This window comes from Setaria italica, chromosome I (genome assembly GCF_000263155.2).
Source record: "Setaria italica strain Yugu1 chromosome I, Setaria_italica_v2.0, whole genome shotgun sequence".
NCBI lineage: Eukaryota > Viridiplantae > Streptophyta > Magnoliopsida > Poales > Poaceae > Setaria > Setaria italica.
The window spans coordinates 4480280-4499436 of NC_028450.1; the positions used below are offsets into that span (position 1 = coordinate 4480280).

At 43.9% G+C, this 19157-nt stretch overlaps 2 protein-coding genes across 2 annotated transcripts; one reads left to right on the forward strand and one right to left on the reverse strand.

The window, feature by feature from the left end:
* Positions 1-2604: 2604 nt before the first annotated feature.
* Positions 2605-5223, reverse strand: LOC101767352 (ADP,ATP carrier protein ER-ANT1). The gene is made up of 3 exons (XM_004951483.3): positions 4811-5223; positions 3570-3938; positions 2605-3475 (listed from the first exon to the last, which is right to left on the reverse strand). The coding sequence occupies exons 1-3, from the start codon at positions 5135-5137 to the stop codon at positions 3161-3163; spliced, it is 1011 nt and encodes a 336-aa protein (XP_004951540.1). The 5' UTR covers positions 5138-5223; the 3' UTR covers positions 2605-3160.
* Positions 5224-9989: 4766 nt separating this feature from the next.
* On the forward strand, positions 9990-11356 carry LOC101767750 (flavonoid O-methyltransferase-like protein Os11g0303600). The gene is made up of 2 exons (XM_004951484.3): positions 9990-10795; positions 10938-11356. Exons 1-2 carry the CDS (start codon positions 9998-10000, stop codon positions 11235-11237), a joined length of 1098 nt encoding a protein of 365 aa, XP_004951541.1. The 5' UTR covers positions 9990-9997; the 3' UTR covers positions 11238-11356.
* The last annotated feature ends 7801 nt before the right edge of the window (positions 11357-19157 follow it).

Consider the following 19157-nt stretch of genomic DNA (forward strand, 5'->3'; position numbering starts at 1 on the left):
TAAGTGGACTCTTAGTTTCTTATGACTTGTGCTAAAATTAAAGAAACACTAATATTGCAATGAATAATATTGATTCCATCTACGTTGCATCTTGACGTCTTGTCTACTTTCTCTACTCCTAAAAAAACCAAAGAATGAGATTTTTTTGTGAGACCACTGAGGGCCAAACTTCACTTTGCCAACTCGCCATCGACACCGTAAGATTGTTAGGACCACCCAAAATCTTTCTCTATGCCCAAAATTGAGGACGGCGTGCTGGCCATCGAGGACGAGAAGCAGGAGCACGGCGGGGAGGAGGATGGCGACAGCGAGTGGTGGGCGGCCAGCAGGTACCACGGCAGTCTGGTACTCTCGGACGACGCGCGCGCCGAGGGGATCACAGCGGAGGTGAAGGATGGCGTGCTCTACGTCAACGTGCCGCTCAACGGGGAGCGCAAGCGGAACGTCACTGAGATCAAGGTCCAGTAGCGAGCGGACTAGCGAGACGTGATGTCGGGTGAAAAAAAAGGAAAGATCGCGATGCAGGGTACATGCGAGATACATGGTTGTTTGTCTCTTCGCTAACTAGCATGCGTGTGAAAGCCACCATGATTATGTGTGTTCTCCCGAAATAAGTATTAAGTTTGCTGAGTTTGGGGGTCAACGGAAACCTAGAAAATGATGATACGCATGTTTAGATTGCCGCATGAGGTGGTTCTCGAGATTAGAGGTATGAGGTTGTTCTCGAGTGATCTAATCTTAAAACCTATTCTATGATTTTGTTTGGATTTAGTTATGAGATGATCTCACCCGGCATCAAACCGTCCTACATATTACGTAATTAACTTTCCGATTGACTTGTGGGCCAACTCGGGCGAGTAAGTTGATGACATCATCTGGAATGATTCCATATAGACTGTTAGTGTATAAGTACTTTGTAGAGTTTAAGCCCGTCAAAATCTAAAATTTAATAGGCTTAAGTCTACTAAAATCTATAGCTGAGGGGCACGTGCCCCCACTAGATATTTACTGGGTTTATGTTGCCTGGAGATCTTCATCGGGTTCATACCGCTTGCAAGCATATTATCATTGATGGTACCATCAATACTAAAATGTCTGTTCGCTGGAGTATAGCTCCATTGCTGTCGGATTTTCGAACTGTTGTCCTAGAGGGAAATAATAAAGTGGCTGTTAGAGTACGTCTATTACTGTTGTACTTTTTAACATTTGATCGATGTTTAGACTGACAACCTACCGAGGGATATTCCGAGGTAGTAGATTGGTTGGATGGGTTTTGTCGAGATCAGAAACTTAAAGGTGAACGTGTAACACAATTTAGACAGGTTCGGACAATGAATAACGTAACACCCTACATTATATTTGGTATATTATATTGTGTTGGGTTATATGATTCTTTGGAGGGATTTCTGGCTTGATTTATATATCGGGGCAAGGATTACAAGTCAGTTATTATAAAATTTCTTGTCGGTTAAGATAGGAGAAGTCCTAATGATCTAGTTATAAATGATTAGTTTTCATTTATCCGGCTAGTTCTCTCGGTCAACTACGTCGTCATGCATTGTAGTCTGTAGTTTCATGTTTACACTTAGCTGCTCTATCCCCTTTCCAAAGTAAGTCCATGACATGTCAGTAGACTCATGAATCTTGATCCATGTTGTCCTAGAAAGAAACAACGACTGGCTACTAGAGCATACCTCAGTGAGTCAGTGGCAGCCAACTTAACAGCTACATGGTCAGAGTAGGTCGCCTCATCCATATATACTCTGTTGCAAACCAGGATAATATGAAGAAATTAAAGAAAAGACTTACATGGAAAACATATAGTTAGACTTAGACGATTGCCCTATGGTGGATTAGTAAAAGTTTTGCACCAGCTACACCCAATCAGTGGGAAATTACAAGGATGGGATGCCAATCTTCCAGTAGCGCATTAAGCAATTACAATCTAAGGCCCTTAACCGTTCATTCTGCTTGGCAAGTCACTTTTTCCCTATGTTATCCATAGTGCTTTGAGATTCCAAGAGGCACCAGCAGAATGACAGGATAGTTTTTTTCTCGAACATGCAGGAAAGTTGTGTATCATTGTATTAGGAAGACAAATAACCGAGGATAGCTAGAACCCACAAAATTGAATATACATACAAACCCCATAGTCTCTGCAGAATAAGGGAATGATTGTTCTTCCCATTTTACAAGATCAACAGATTGATTTAAACAAATCTGTTTGCATTTACAAATTGTAGAACCTAACATATTACTAAGCCTAAATTCATCTACCTAATCTCAGCAACCATTTATTTATGGTGCCCAGTTGTTCACTGACTAAATCGTCAAGAAACAGAACTCACTAGGCACTGAAATCAACAGATGCGAACAGAACTAGCATTTTTTATACCTTTACAAGTACTTGCTTCCCAAGGTCATCAGCAACCAGTATTCCAAAAATAACTGTAAGTCCATAAGTCAAGGATATATCATACTCTATCAAATTGCTAAATCTACATGCTTTCAATTAAATCAGCAGTTAGTCACAGAAACGAGCTAACAATTATCATTTTCTAGTTTCACAAACAAATATACACGAGATTAATCTAGTGGGCAAAGTGAAAAATATGAATCTCTGTTTGTCCTTTTCTGTTGTACCAGTTATGTTTAGAGGCCACTGATTGCAAGCTTTACAGAGCAGGATAGGAAAAGGAGCTCAAAGAAATATGAAACCAAGAGAATTAGGGCGATAACCAGCATTTCTGGAAAACCACCAAACACTATTCACACAGAATTGCCACTGTACAAATAACCATAGTACAATGTAAAAGGGCCATCCTACTGTCGATTCTACCTGTATGACCTGGGTTTGCTAGGGTTAAGTGGGTTTTGAGACTAAGAACCATTTTGGAGCCTGCAAACTTCCATTCCAGAGATTGCTGAGGTAACATTTCATCAAGGGCTACAGCATATAGCCAATTGAAGATATATAGATAACCCAATCTATAGTCAATCGCGTCCGAGCAGCAAGGAGATTCACCTCCTGGAATTTTTGCCTTTTTCCACCATTAACTTTTGTGAAGTTCTTCAGACCCGGGATATCTTGCTTGTGCATCCCCTTTGAATGATCAAACCTTGAACCAAGGATTCAAATATATTCATATCCATATACACATCATTTCAATACCCCTTTCATCTTGCGCTCAAAATTGTGACCATGCCGACTTGCAAACTGTTGGAGCTGGTCGTAGCCGGAAAGAACTCCAGCTCCTGCCATTCCTGATAGAATATTCGCACCAACTCCTCTGAATAATGTGAAGAACCCTTCAGTTAAAACTATCTGTTTTACTGCATGGAAGCCGTTCCTGTATTTGAATGGCTGTCCTGAAGTTAACATCATTCTACGACGGACCGTGTCGAATGGATAGGCGCAGGCCCCCGAGAAAGTAGTTATTGCCCAGCCCAAGGCGAAGCTGGCAAAGAAATTCCCCTAGAATTGCAACCAAAACAAGTTAAGGGTGTCATAAAGATTTAGCTTGAAACTCCTATGCGATAGTGAAATTATGTCACAAGAATGGAAGTACCTCCAATGGTCCTACTAGAACAAGAGGTTTCATGGTGTCATAGATGCCAAAATATAAACCCCGGTACAGGGTGATGCCCACAATAGACACACTGAAACCTCGGTATAGTCCAGATATGCCGTCGGTTGTAAGTGTCTTCTTGTACACATCCAGCAGCCCCCTGAACTGGCGTTTGTTGCCTCGGGATTCAATTGCATCAGTAGCTAGCCTTGTTCGTGCATAATCTAGATGGTATAGCAGTAATGACGTTGTAGCTCCTGCAGCACTGCCAGAGGCTACATTACCAGCCAACCACTTCCATTTTCCATTTTTCTCCCTGTCGTAGCCAAAGAAGCTTTTAAAGTAGCCCTTGAATGCAAAGTTAAAAGCCTGTACAATTGAGGTTCCATTAAGATTTTGAATCTTTCTCCTGATGGAAAAGAAATATCATATTCATTCATCGCTCGAAGGGTTAAGGGTGCATGTGCATCCTTCTTCTGAGGGCCAGGTTTCATAATGCAACATTAAGTACAGTTATTACAACAAACTGAAGGAAACTGGAGGCACAAGTTTCAGTCCTTGGCAGTGACATACAATCTTTACAGTACTTATTGTCAACACAGTTAGAATAAGTGGCTGCAAAGATAGCATGAGTCTAACCTCCATAAGGTTGTAGATTTGCTCTTTTCTGAAAATTTATGCCTTAGCAGTATTGTGCACAAAAACATATGGATGCAAATGTTGAGTCTAGTCTTTCTAATATCATTTACAAACCATAAGCACACCACAAAATTTGGCTTACTTTAGCTTTATTTATAAAGATTCATCTATATGATAGTCCAAATGTGAAGTGCTCCTACATACTCCAGTAGGAACACCTCAATAAACACATAACCGGGCAGATTACACGCCCAAGCCAGCTTTACTTCCTAGTATTAGTTCTAAGAACTGTGCTTGCGAAATGCATTATGTGGTGAGGAAGGATGTGAACGTTTTTCCTTTTCCTTTCCTTTTCTTCCTTTTAGGTGGGGTCGTGAACAATTGAGTCCATACAGAAATCAGCGGCATTGAACGCAAATGTTTGCACGAAGTTGCTAATCCATACATATGATTTGATTGCGTGTTAATTTTGTGAAAATTTGATCAACAGTTCGCATCAAAGCCATATGCAGGTTGACAGGAAGAGAAGAGCATGATGCATCGAGACACATCAAGCGATGGCAACTAGTAGGAAAAGAAAAAGGAACCGGAGGCCGTCGGACCTGGGTGGGGAAGTAGCGGATGACGTTGGCCTGGTTGCCGCGCCAGAGCGCGGCGGCGCCCTCCTCGCGGAGGACGCGGGCGAAGGCGTGGGCGATGCCCTCGTAGGGCCGCGTGAGGGTGCCCCGCCGCAGCATCTCGCCCTGGTTCTGCAGCAGCAGCTTGACGCGCTCCACCGGCGCGGCCCCCGTCTTGGCCACCGCGGCGGCCGCGCCGCCCATGGCGAAGTCCGCCGCCACGCTCGCCGGCGACCTCGCGGACCTCACAGGCGGCGGCGTCGCCTCCTCTCGCTGGTTCGGTGGTACGGGCGCGGCGGCGGCGGCGCCCATTGCTCCCCGACGGCGGTCGGGGTCGTAGATAGACGGGGATTCGGGTGTGCCTTCCTTTTTTTTTTTAATTACTCCGCCTATTCTCTCTTTCAGAAGAAAAAAACAAATCACCTTTTTCAGGTGACGTATGGAAAACCAATCGGGATAGCAAGAAATTGGAAAACACAAAAAAAATACTCCAAAAAGCGAACCACACAGTTTGTGCAGGAACAGGAAACGACTGTTCTTCCCATTCGAGGCTGATTTAAATAATTCTGCTTGCATTTACAAATTGGAGAACCTGACACATTACTACATTAGTGCACGTATCTACCCAATCTGAGCAAGTGATTTTCTCGGTCTTCGCAAAAAAAAAATGATTTTCTCGGAGCTTGGAGGCAGGCTGGGCGTGTCTCCAGGAGGCGTCGTATTTGGATTTTAAACTTCCTCGTATGCGAAATGAACCGTGGGAATTTGCTTCGCGTAGCTCTTCCATCCGTGGCTCGACTTGCCTCGTCGTCCTGCGGGCGCGCAATTCGGCGGAGGAGAGAGAGTTTCAGAGGTGGGCGCAGGCCGTTAGTGGAGCCTAAAGGCGCTTTGGGCCCTGGTGGTGATGAGGTAGCTGCTTGGTCCAGCGTGAGTCCGGCCCATTTTATATGAGACCAGCGTGCTTTCTCGACGACTCTGCCAGCGAGGCCCCCCCCCCGGCCCGTTTCCTCCGTCCACGACGACCTCGCTCTCGTTGCCGGCGGTCTTCTTCGTCTCCAACTCCAATGGCTCTTCGCGGCGACTGCCCGCCCCACCCCCGATAGCTCTCACGACGAGCTCGTCAGCTGTAGTACGCGCGCAAGGATCGCCGCCCTGCCTGTGCTGAGCTGTGCCCTCGTGGCTCATGCGGTCATGCCCAGTTGGCCAGTTCGTTGCAGCAGAAACAGAGAGCTGTTTCTTTCTGACGGGGCTGCATAATTAGCAAAATATCTTATGACAGTTTGTGCTGCATAATTGGAGTGATGAGGATTGTGCTAGAATCTTGAAACGGTCAAAAGAAACTATTATTTCCACTCGAGAACAAGGGAAAGGTGATAACCACATATACGGTGGCAGGCTCAGGGTCCAAAAAAGCATTTGAAGCTTAAACTTTTTGATGGATATATGCATGATGATGCTAGCAACGGGTGAAGAGAGAGATGATGAAAGGTAGAATATGCTATTCCTGAATGCAGGGTTTGGTCGAGACAAGATAAGTCCATCTTGGGATCTCGATCACTCATGGAGATCTTTCAATAGAGAGAGCGCGCGCGCACATATATATATATGCTAAAGTTTAGCACATGTCACATCGGATGTTTAGAACTAGAAGTATTAAATATAGGCTAATTATAAAACTAATTGCATAGATGGAGTTTAATTCGCGAGATGAATCTATTAAGCCTAATTAGCTCATGATTTGACAATGTGGTGCTACAGTAACCATTTGCTAATGATGAATTAATTAGGCTTAATAGATTCATCTCGCGAATTAGCATAGGGGTTCTGCAATTAGTTTTATAATTAGTTCTTGTTTAGTCAACCTAATTAGCATCCGAACATCCGATGCGACACTGCTAAAGTTTAGCACCTAGTATCCAAACACCCTCATAGGCTAGCTGGGATGCACATATGGTATGAATCTTACCATCTTGGGATCTCGACCACTCATTCAGGTCTTTCCATAGACCATGGCCTCGTTCGGCTGGCTGCTTTGCAGCTGGCTGCTGTTGCTCGGCTCTCTGCCGCAACAGCTGCAGCACGCAGCAGCTCTCTGCCGCAGCAGCCAGAAGCCGAACGCAGCAGCCAAGCGAACGAGCTGCATATATATAGGCTAGCTAGCATGAATATCATCTTAATGAGAGCTAGCATGAATATCTCCAACTCCAATTATTCTACCTTATTAATTTACATCATCTTATATCTGTGTTGCCATTTCAACGGTTGGCTCTTGGTAGCGAAGAAGTTCTTTACCCATGCACATGCGGTCATGCCCAGTTGGCCAGTTAGTTGCAGCAGAAACAGAGAGCCATTTCTTTCTGGCGGGGCTGCATAATTAGCAAAATATCTTATGACAGTTTGTGCTGCATAATTGGGGTGACGAGGATTGTGTTAGAATCTTGAAACGGTCAAAAGAAGCTATTATTTCCACTCGAGAACAAGGGAAAGGTGATAACCACAGATACTGTGGCAGGCTCAGGGTCCAAAAAAGCATTTGAAGCTAAACTTTTTGATGGATATATGCGTGATGATGCTAGCAACGGGTAAAGGGAGAGATGATGAAAAGTAGAATATGCTATTCCTGAATGCAGGGTTTGGTCGACACAAGATAAGTCCATCTTGGGATCTCGATCACTCATGGAGATCTTTCTAATCCCCATTTCAACGGTTGGCTCTTGGTAGCGAAGAAGTTCTTTACCATGCACATGCGGGACTGCGGGACGGTCTAGCTTTTGGATTGATGGGGATTGGGGATTGATGGTATTTTTTTTTATTTGGAAGTGTTTATCATAGAGTTATGCCGGGAATGCTTTTTAAGGTCTTGTAAGAGCATCTCCAGCAGTCTCCTTTTCTCCAATCCAACTACCATATTGGAAGAGTTGATAAAAAAATAGTGCTCCAGCAGTCTCCCTTTACCTTCACCATTTCCCAATAATTATTGAAACAACCCAGCCCTTGTTTACTTCCCAAGTTGGGAGGTGCCAAATTGGCATTTTGCCATAAATGCGACACTGTAGCGTTTCGTTTGTATTTGTGAATTATTGTCCAAATATTGACTAATTAGGCTCAAAAGATTCGTCTCGCAAAGTACAACAAAAATGTGCAATTAGTTTTTGATTTCGTCTACATTTAGTACTCCATGCATGTACCGCAAGTTTGATGTGATGAGGAATCTTCTTTTTGCACAGTGTCAAAGTTGGGAGTTTGGAGGGAAGTAAACAAGGGTCCAATAATTCACCACATCCCTCCCTAAATAAAGGAGGAGTTGTAACTCTCCCAATACGGTAGTTGGATTGGGATGAAATTATTGAGAGACTGCAAAAGCAACTCTCCCAATAACGGTAAAGTAATATTAGGATATCCCTATTAACTAGTTATTGGAAAATATTTATTGGGGAATTGCTGGAGATGCTCTATCATCTCTATGTAAAAATCTTGAAAATGAATAAACTTCCCTCATGAAAAAATATACTTGATAAGAGGGTGGATTTCATGTGCAGATGATGTGTCTCGATCTAAGCCCTTCAGTGTTGATCTGTCAGCTTGGATTAGGATGGGCAGGCCTTCTGCTCGCAAAACAAGGCAAAAGATGGTGCATTGCATGTATTTTATGATCTGTCAGCTTTCTGCTCGCAAAACAAGGCAAAAGATGGTATATTGCATGTATTTTATGATCTGTCAGCTTGGATTAGGATGGGCAGGCCTTCTGCTCGCAAAACAAGGCAAAAGACGGTGCATTGCATGTATTTTATAAGTGCAACAAGAGAGCCGTTTAATTCCGGCAAGTTCAATTTCTCCATACGCCAAGGCCACTATGCTGCCATGTGGATGGTGGGTCACCGAGATCAAAATGGGATACTGAACCCCGAATCTGCAGTCCATACATATTTTCTAGATTTTAGATTTTTTTGTTTGGATCTTGAGTTTCTTGATCTCTCTTATATCGAGATGGTCAATGTTGGTGACAGGACCGAGATGTCGCCTAGAGGGGGTGAATAGGCGAGATGATCAATTTATAAAACTTCCTCCGTTCCAAATTATATTATAGATCATTTTAGCTTTTTTAATTCATAAGCACTTAGATATACCCTATGTCTAGATGCATAATAATATCTATGAATCTAGAAAAATCAAAACTACTTATAATTTGGATGGAGAGAGTTATCCAATAGATGGTTTGCTGTCTGGCTGATTTCAGTACAGACTTCTGAAAGAGTTTTATAAAAAAATTTACCCCTTCCATTCTAAAATGCACTATATGTTTTACTTTTGTTCTATGTCAAACTAGTTGAATTTTAACCAAAATTCTAAGAAAAATACACAATATATATAACATCAAATTAATTTTTTATTAAAGCCATCATAAAATATATCTTGATATTAAATTTATTTAGTGTTATAGTTTTTAATATTTTTTCTATAAATTAGTTAAAACTAAATAAGTTTGATTTAGAACAAAACTAAACAACTTATACTTTGAATATATGCATTATGATTTTTGGTTAGTCAACTTTGTGGTAGCGTCATCTGCTCAGTGCTACTCCTTTCGTACCAAGACATATGCCATTTTAGTTTTTTTTTCTAAGTTAATCTTCGCTGTATTTGACCAAGTTTATATGAAAAATGCACAATATCTATGATATCAAATTAGTTGCATTAAATCTATCATGGAATTTGTCTTGATAGTATACTTATTTGAAATTATAAATGGTAATATATTTTAAAAAATTATTCAATGTTAAATAAGATTAACTTAAGACAAAACTTAAACGACCTATGTTATGAAACGAAGGGATTAGTACATGCCTAGCAATCCCATGTGTTAGGCAAACTGAATGTTAACTTAATTTGTTAGGTTTCTTTGTATTATGTTTGAGTCAAATGTTTACACTTATGATGTCCTTGTCAATCTTAATATATGCTGGCCCACTATTTCGAAGATGCTCACATGTGCATATGTGCATATAAGTATATGTTGTGCACCGTGTTTCATAAAAAGCAAACTTATTTTTAAATATTGCGTAAATTATTTCACGAAGTCAAAGAGTGATCCCTTTTGACGAACGGTGCCAGGGGTCTATAAATACCTCGGAAACCAGCTCAAACTGCCTCTCAATCACGTTGAATCAAGGCATGGCTCAAAACCACTCTACGCATCCCATGATGGCTACCACCACCACCTTTGAACTTCTGCAAGCCCAGACGGAGCTTTGGTGCCACACCCTCGCCTACCTCAAATCCATGGCGCTGCAAAGCGTGATCAAGCTTAGGATCCCCACCGCCATCCATCGTTGCGGCGGCGCCGCCTCCCTGCGCGAGCTACACGAACATCTCCCGGTCCCCGCAAGCAAATTGCCATGCTTGTCTCGCCTAATGAAGCTGCTGGTCATCTCAGGAATCTTTAGAGAGGGCAAGGAAGGCGTGTACCATCTCACCCCGGTATCACGCCTCCTCGTGGAGGACAACGCCAAGGGTGGCAAAGCATGCCTGTCGCAGTTTGCACTCCTGGCCACTTCACCATTCCACTTCCGGGCGTCTCAACTCCTATCTGAGTGGCTGGAGAGTGAGGACGATGCTGTGGCAGAGACACCGTTCATGATGGCGCATGGAGCGGGATTTTTTCCCTACACGGCTCGTGACTTGGAGTTCGGTGAGTTGTTCAACGGGGCCATGGGCGCCGACAGCCGCTTTGTGGCTGAAATCGTCGTGCGCGAGTGCGGCGATGTATTCGCCGGGTTAACGTCTCTGATCGACGTCGGAGGTGGGGATGGTACCACGGCGAAGGCTATTGCAAAGGCCTTCCCACACGTGAGGTGCTCGGTGTTGGAGCTTCCCCAAGTGGCGGACAACATGCCGGTTAATGGCGTGGTTGAGTTCGTTGCAGGTGACATGATGGAGTCCATCCCTCCAGCTGATGTTGTGTTACTCAAGGTACGTGTGCCATGAGTAGCAACTGTGTCACTTTCATGTTTTTTTTTCAAGACACGGGGTTATTTGTGCATTATTTACATATAGCTTAGTGTTTATTATACTTGATTTTACTTACGTGATTACCAAACCATCCCTATTACAGTTTGTGCTGCACAACTGGAGTGACGAGGATTGTGTACGGATCTTAAAGCGATCGAAGGAAGCTATCTCTACTCGAGGACCAAAAGGGAAGGTGATAATCATAGATACGGTGGCAGGCTCGGCGTCGTCCAAACGGACACTCGAAGCTCAGCTTCTGATGGATGTATGCATGATGATGCTAACAACGGGTGAAGAGAGGGGCGAGGAGAGGTGGCACAGGTTGTTCCTAGACGCGGGTCTTAGTCGATACAAGATCAATCCCATCTTGGGATCTCAATCACTCATCGAGGTCTTTCCGTAGACCAAACCATGCATTAATAATGCCAGTTCCAATAGCAAGTTATTTTTTGTTGGTTCTGATGGTGACACACCATTTACATTACTTTGAGTTGATGAATGAGACGCCACCCTTCAATGTGCTGTGCTTGTGCCATTTTATTGTTTAATTATAGGCACAGGATGGGAGAAAATTTAGCTGAAATGAAACTGGTCACCCCCAACCTCCATCTGGGTCACCTCTGCCTGCCTGCCTGCCTGTCCAAGCGAGCACGGCATGTGCCATTGCCGCTTGCCACCTGAGCATTGGCAGGCAACTGGACGCGAGAGCACGGGACAGGCGGAGGCCGTTTCATCTCTGTCCCATACCCGACAATGTGCAAGTGAAATATCTCCCGGATCTCTCCGTACGCTGCCCCAAGGCTGGGCTGCTGATACGGCACGAATCACCTGATGGCTGCCATGTGATGATGGCAGATCGGATCGCCTAGCACCTAGCAGATCGAAGCGGGGATACCGTACGCCGGAGTAGCCAGATCTCACCAGGTGACCAATCACCAAGCACCAGATTCGAGGGAGGAGAGAGATCGAGGACGCGTCTGGTGCTCGGCATTGCGCTCGTCGGCCTTGGAGGAGGAGAAGGTCGCGGCAATGGCGTGTAGCTCGGTGTGTCATGTGTGTGAGAGGGGGAGAGAGGAGCATACTACCATTTCCGGTCCGGTCCATTTTGAAGTCGAAACCAGTTGGGCCGGGCCTCTCCGTACTGCTGGGCCGTCCATGCCCATGCCGACGAATGAAGATTTTGTACTCTAGGCTATTGGGATGGGTTCTATCCGGACCATCCTTATACCGAAGCTGCTCATATAGAGATCTGGATCTGATCAGAATTAGCAGACATTATGGGGCTGTGTATCTAATTCTCAAGACGAATCTATTAAACCTAATTAGTCCATAATTTGACAATGTGGTGCTACAGTAACCGTTTGCTAATGACGGATTAATTAGGCTTAATAGATTTATCTCACGAAATAGCACAGGGTTCTGCAATTAGTTTTATAATTAGCTCATGTTTAATCCTTCTAATTAGTATCCGAACATCCGATGTAACAATGCACCCCTGTGTCCCGTCCCTCCTCGTTTCAAATCCCTCCTCTCTCTCTCTCCCTATTGTTCTATCTCTATCTCATCCAGCAGTGGCGGCGGCGACGCCGCACCGGGCCAAATTCGGCGGTGTGGAGGCCAGATCCGGGCAAGCTGGCAACAAATCTCGATGAAGAAGACGTCAGGTACGCAGAGGCGTGCCTCGCCGGCTTTGGGCCTCGAGGGCGCTAGATCCGGTCGGCGGCAAAACCACGAGATTCATCGTTACCGTACATCACCGAGCAAGCCCATTCGGCCGCTGCTCCCTTCCTCGACGACATGATGGGAGCTGGTGCAGCAGAGCATCTACAGCGGCGGATCGGGCTAGGCGTTGCTAGCTCTCAGGAAGGAGGCGCCAGATCTGCGCTAGTTGGGGGCTCCGGCAGGCAGACGACGGCAATCGGTGACGCTAGGCGAGGGGTTGATCAAGTCTTCACTGCGGAACCGGCAGGAGCCTCGACAGGTCAGCAGCGGTGCCATGTCGCTGTCGCTCAACTTCCTGAGCCAGAAGGAGGTGGCGTCCATCAGGCCGCAGATCGTCTCGCCCGGCGGCGCTCCCTCCAGCCGGCCGACCGGGTGGCGGTCTCCTCCACGCGACTATTTTTGCCAATGCCGTTCGACCTGAGTTGCCTCCCGTGGCTTAGCGACCTGAGCACGCCGCACGCCGGCCACCAGCGGGAGCGCGGCCTTCTAGGGAAGGCAATAGGGACGGCAACGGGGCGGGTCGGGGTCGGGTGGAGCTTCCGCGGACCCACCCCGAAACCAAGAATAAAACTTGTCCCGAACCCGAACTTCCTTTCGGGTGACAATGTGCACCCAAGCAAGAACACGGTTTACAGGCGAGGTACGGGCGACCCACAGTGTGCACAGGCGAGGTACGGGCAGCCCACGGCGTGCACAGGCGAGGGGCGCGGGTGGGCGGCGCTCACGGAGTCACGAGCGAGGACGAGGGTTAGACGGTGGACTGGGTGGAAGAGGTTAAAGTTGGGAGAGTTATATATCTAGGGTTTCCAATTACGTATTGGGCTGGACTACATCTAATTTTTGGGCTGGAATGTAATTCGGGACCCCGTGGGTCACCCGGGAGGATTAGAAACCTGCTCCCACCCCACCCAGTTTCGGGTCCCTAAACCCGCAAACTCGCGGAGGAAAACAGATTCACCCCCACTCCATTGGGTCTGAAACCGCAGGTTTCAGTTTCAAACCCGCTCGACTGGCATCCCTATGGCCTCCGTGTCCTAGTTGCTCAGCCGCACCAGGCATCGTTCCATCCACTCGAAGGTACCAGCATACGAGCACAAGCATGCATGGCCACTGCCGTTCCATCCTTGCTACGCTCGCTAGGCGCAGCGCCTCCTCCTACTGCTCTGTTCCTTCTCCTTTCTTCTTTGTCATTTCTATCTTGAAGAAATTAGCAATGGACGTCTCCACTGCTGATTTGGGTTCCTGGCAGTTCATTCATCTCCTTTATTTGTTTTTCTTTACGGATCTTGTCCCATGGACCGCCAATCTGGTAAAGGACGCAGCCGATGGCCTCCTCCACATGGTTCTGTATCTCCCATCGCCGTAGCAGCTCCTCAATTTTTTGCATAGACTTTTGCTTATATTCTGGTGCATATATCATTTGTTTATGCATTATGGTTCAACGACAATAATGTCTAGTTGGCTTGGCCGCTCTCTGCTCTGTGGTTGTACATATTTATGTTGGTTGAATAATGCGGTTTAGTTGTGATTTAAATTTCGATTCATATTTTTCTACCGTGTTTGTCACATGGATTTCTAGTAACTTTATTTGCGATTCAACAATTTCATGCCAAATGTTAAGTTACATCTATCGTAATATGTATGAAAAATGGATAGTGATTATTATTAAAATCTTCTCAATAATTTAATTTTCATTCATTTGTTCAAATTGGGCAAATTATTTCTTAACACAACAACCTCAGTACATGCTAGTTTAATTTTTTTAACATAATTGAGTAATTATTTGCTAAGCTTGTCTCGTGTGCATCTTGATGTAGCAACAACTGGTTGATGTCATGGTACATGTTAAGCTCCAGCTCAGGCTTTTGATCTGTGATGTCACTTTCATGCTACAGCCATCAAGTACTTGAGTAATCTTGCATAATATTTGTTTTATTGGATAAATCATGTGTGTGTGATATTTAGCATGTTCCTGGTACAGTTAATTCAATCAATTTTTTCTCTACCAGGCCATCTTGTTACAAGTGTTCGGTTCTAATAGCTTGCCCACCTTTTATTTTGTTGTTGTTTCATCATGTACTGACATAGAAACATGGCTAGTTGCTGTTTAATTTACTACTCAATAAATCTTATTTTGTATGCTTATGCTTACTTTTTTTTTGTCTGTTTTCGAATCCAAGCTAGTTCGTTTGATGCTTTCGAGCATTTCCATCTGCTCCTATCTCCTCTCTTTGAGAATGATAAAACCTGTGTCTAGGCAGCACTTACTTTTTAGCGCTTTATATGCTTGTACACGAGATCTACATTAGTTGTAACCAAGTAGATGCAGCATATATCAATTTTAGATGTACATTAGTTGTAACCAAGTAGATGAAGCACATATCAATTTTAGATGCAGATTGACAGATTAAGAACCATAATTGTCCAGTAGGCAAATTATTGTGCACTTTGTTATACACCTAGATCTTAGATCTCTCGAGGTACCATGAATATTTCTTGATTGCTTGTGCATTCCCACCCTAGAAACTAAGCTTTTTGGTGCAATTGGTATACATCTTTAATTTATGACGCTTTTGCGTAATTTTTTAAGGTATGTAAAATCTGGGTTAGTGTTACATATTATTTTGGATAAAATTTCGGTATGAACTTTTTAAATTTGAGTAGTACAGATTCAAAAGTATAAAGCATAATAGTGGTACTTATAGTTTATACTGAAACATGTGTTGACATGTGTTGCATGGTATCACAAAACATAGCTAGTCGACTTGCATATTGGTGTGTAGTGTGTACATTGTGTTTGACTATTTTTCAGGAAATTCTCCATCAAATCTTTGCCTAGTTTGTGCTTGTTGTGCATTTATGCTTTGGGCGTTGACCTGATTAGCAGATTGTGTTGTTGTAGGACCGATCTGCAGATTAATTTGCATTCAGTCGCCTGTACATATGAGTAAAAAGGATCGTTGAATTTTGATCAATTATTAGTATTTTGATTTATAACTTTGACGATCATTCATGCACCCCTTTTATTTTGGTCAATTTTTGGATGGTCCCTGTATGATGGTCGGTACATGTGTGATACATGCACTATACGTATCTACTATTGATGAGTTAAGAAAAATTTTGAGCAATGTGTGGGGTGTCATGATACATGCAATATACATGGCTAGTACATGTGTGATACATGCATTATATATAGGTGTCTGCCACTGAAGAGTTGATAAAATTTTTGAGCAATGTGTGGGGTGTCATGATACATGCGATATATGTGGCTAGCACATGTGTGATACATGCATTATATATAGGTATCTACCACTGAAGAGTTGATGAAAATTTTGAGCAATGTGTGGGGTGTCATGATACATGTAATATATGTGGCTAGTACATATGTGATACATGCATTATATATAGGTGTCTGCGACCGATGAGTTGATAAAAATTTTGAGCAATGTGTGGGGTGTCCGCAGCATGTTTTAATTTTCTACTTTATAGATATGTTCAATTTGGTTCTTGGAAAAGAACGGTATTTTGGTTTCTAGGATGGATCACAACATAACTAATTGTTTGATTTTAGCAGCAAGGTATGTCCCTTTGGCAATAGTGAGGTACTAGCAAGGTACCTTTAGCAATAACGGAGGTACTATGGTAGCAGTAGTTCTCTCATTTGTTGCACGTGCTGTTCAATATCCATATTTTTTTTACCGCGCAATCAAACTTTGAGTGAGAGGTGTGCATGTGCTGCCAGTATCTACAATTTTTTTTATTCTATGCATTTAAAATTTGAACGAGTGGTAAAAGTTGGCTGCATGAGCACATGGTAGGATAAAAAAGTAGTTCTCATCGTGAAATGTGTAAGGAAGCAACCTGACAACTTTATGTCTGTTCCAACAAGGACGAGTAGTGCGGGCGTATCTGACATCAAGCAAAAAAAACTTCATTTACACTGTGAATACATCGACAAAAGACAAAATGGCACGTCTCTTACTGTAGAACGAACGAACCAACTCGCTCGAGTAAAACGTCCCTTTCGCATGCATGCCGAAGCACATAAACAGCCCAACCACCCGTTCCCAGTCCTCCGTTTCACTGATGATGAGTTGATGACTGTGACCCGGTCCCGCCCAACTATTCTCCCTTCTTCTGTTCTTTTGAAAAACAAGCTGTCTAACAATTCTGAAACACGTGCAGGAAGCAGCTGTAGCCTGCAGTAGCTAGTGAGTGACGGTGACGGCCAGCGAGCGGTTCACCCACTTGCTCCCGCAATCCTGCGCCTGCTCCCCGTCACCTCTGGCTCTGGAGATAACGCTCCCCTGCTCGCAGTCAGAGCCAGTGCGTCGGTCCCTCTCACCGAGCGACACCGCGAGCGCCAAGCTGGTTATTAAGGATTTTGGTAGCATCTGAGTCAAATGTAGTGGTATTCTTTTTAGAAGAAATATAGTGGTATTTTCACGGTCGTTGCAGTTAACCTTGACCATGTTTTGCGTAGAAGGAAGAAGATAGCACCAGTGACATAGGAGTAGTCACACAAGCTGACAAGCAATTCTTATCAGAGGTATTTCAGCATTCTGCAATCGGTCTTTCAACTTTGTATACTTTGATCACTGTTTTACGAAAAAAAAAACTTTGAACCTCTGTAAGCTTTCCTTAAAGGAAGAAAATCCTTTTGAGGATAAAAGAGAAACATTTTCACCCTCAGCGGCTAATAAAACTGGTCATAGAAAATCAGTAGCAATTTCTTCAAAATCATAGTAATTATACATTATCAGGTCATAAGACTTCACCAGAGTGATGTGTAATTAAACCAGCTGTTCCTAAAACTACACATCAAAGACCGTGTCAATATCGTAAGCGACAAAACGGACCGGATCACACCGTATCTCGACGGATCACTTAACTAAACCGTGGGAGATTTAGTAGTACAAATCATTGATCCACTAGGCGATTAGACAAACCCCCCCTCTAATTAAACAGGTAAGACGCCACGCAAGTGGGGTGATTATGTTAGGCTGTTAGCACAAAGGAGCCTGTGTTAGTGGGCGGTTTTATAATTAGCAAAGCTCCGTGCGAAACCATGCACCTGGACTGGTACGCTTGGATGGATTTGGGTGGAGACGGAGAGGAGGATAGGCGAGAATCACGAGGGGGATCGTGGAGTGGATTTTGAGGGGTGGGTCATGGGTGCAACGCACCTGGCCGCGCTGGGGACGGGTGGGTGGTGGGGTAGGCCGGTGAGAGGTAAAGGGTGGGCCCGGCGCCGGGGAGGGGAGGGGAGGGGAGGGGGCTAGGTTCGCTGCACGCGCGGGAGGGTCGTAGTGACGAAACGTGCGTGACGCGCTGGGAAGTTGACAGGGCCGGCCTTTTTATGGGTGAAAATCCGTTGCCGGAACGGAACGGAACGGAAGGGAATTTTGTTTTGCCAGTCCTCCTGTTGTCGTTTTCGGGAGGTTCCCAAATAGGGAAGCTCATCGCAGGTGACTGCTATTTTCTTATGCATCCCTTTTCTATGAGGTGGATCTCGGTTTGTTGATAGGAATTCAGGGTGAAAAGGTTTGTCGTGGAAGAGATGAAAAGAGTACTTATTTTTCACCTCTCTTTTTTCAGGCAAGGTGCACGATGTTTTATCCTCTAAGTATTTAGCTTAACGGAACTGAAGCAACGTAACAAGGACAACCTCTACCGGCCACTAATTCTCCGGAGCTATGTTTAGTTTTAGTTTTTCTTCACATCCAACACTTAAAAGCGTCTGACCTCTGAATGTTCGTTATGCTCTGTTATTAACCTTTCTTTCGCAATTTTGTCTTAAAAGCTAATTATTAAATATCATATATAATTTAAAACAAATAGAGTATATGCAAATTTATCTGGTTGCTTCTATTCATTGGCAATAATGTACTTTAACAAATATATGCTAGTAAGCAACGCAATGAATATAATTTCAAATATATGATAGTCATACTCTCATATATTTTTCTCTCATGTTAAGTTATGATTACAATATTTTTGCAAGAAAAAAAAAGCAAATACGGAGATACCTCTTGAGTTGCGAGACCTATCCAACCTTACCAAAGGAGAGAAAACCTTCACTAAAATCCATTACTCATAGTCATAGCATCATCATGCACGCAAGCACGTTGGATCTGTCATCCATAGGGTGAACACCAAACCTTAGACCTCGTTTGGTTCTTTAGGAGCTCCTAAAATTCCTGTCACATCGAAATGTTTAGATACTAATTAGAAAGTATTAAACATAGACTAATTACAAAACCAATTGCACAGATGGAGGCTAATTTGCGAGACGAATCTATTAAGCATAATTAGTCCATGATTTGACAATGTGGTGTTACAGTAAACATGTGCTAATGATGGACTAATTATGTTTAATAGATCCGTCTCGGGAATTAGTCTCCATCTTGTAATTATAATTAGCTCATATTTAATCCTCTAATTAGCCTCCGAATATTCGAGGTGACATGAATTTTATTCCGAACTAAAGATCCAAACACCCCGTTACCACTCCCAAGATCAACATGCATTGCATGTAGTCGTGCCTTCCATAGTTCCATGCCGCATCCTCTGCATCAAGCCAGCCCAAACAAACCGCCCC

Bases quoted from the DNA above. Each gene is read 5' to 3' on its own strand.
- LOC101767750 (XM_004951484.3), top strand. From the start codon at position 9,998: ATGGCTCAAAACCACTCTACGCATCCCATGATGGCTACCACCACCACC. The intron at 10,796-10,937 runs GTACGTGTGCCA...TCCCTATTACAG, and splicing joins CTGATGTTGTGTTACTCAAG to TTTGTGCTGCACAACTGGAG.
- LOC101767352 (XM_004951483.3), bottom strand. From the start codon at position 5,137: ATGGGCGCCGCCGCCGCCGCGCCCGTACCACCGAACCAGCGAGAGGAG. The intron at 3,939-4,810 runs GTCCGACGGCCT...TCAATTGTACAG, and splicing joins TCCGCTACTTCCCCACCCAG to GCTTTTAACTTTGCATTCAA. The intron at 3,476-3,569 runs GTACTTCCATTC...TTGCAATTCTAG, and splicing joins TTCTAGTAGGACCATTGGAG to GGGAATTTCTTTGCCAGCTT.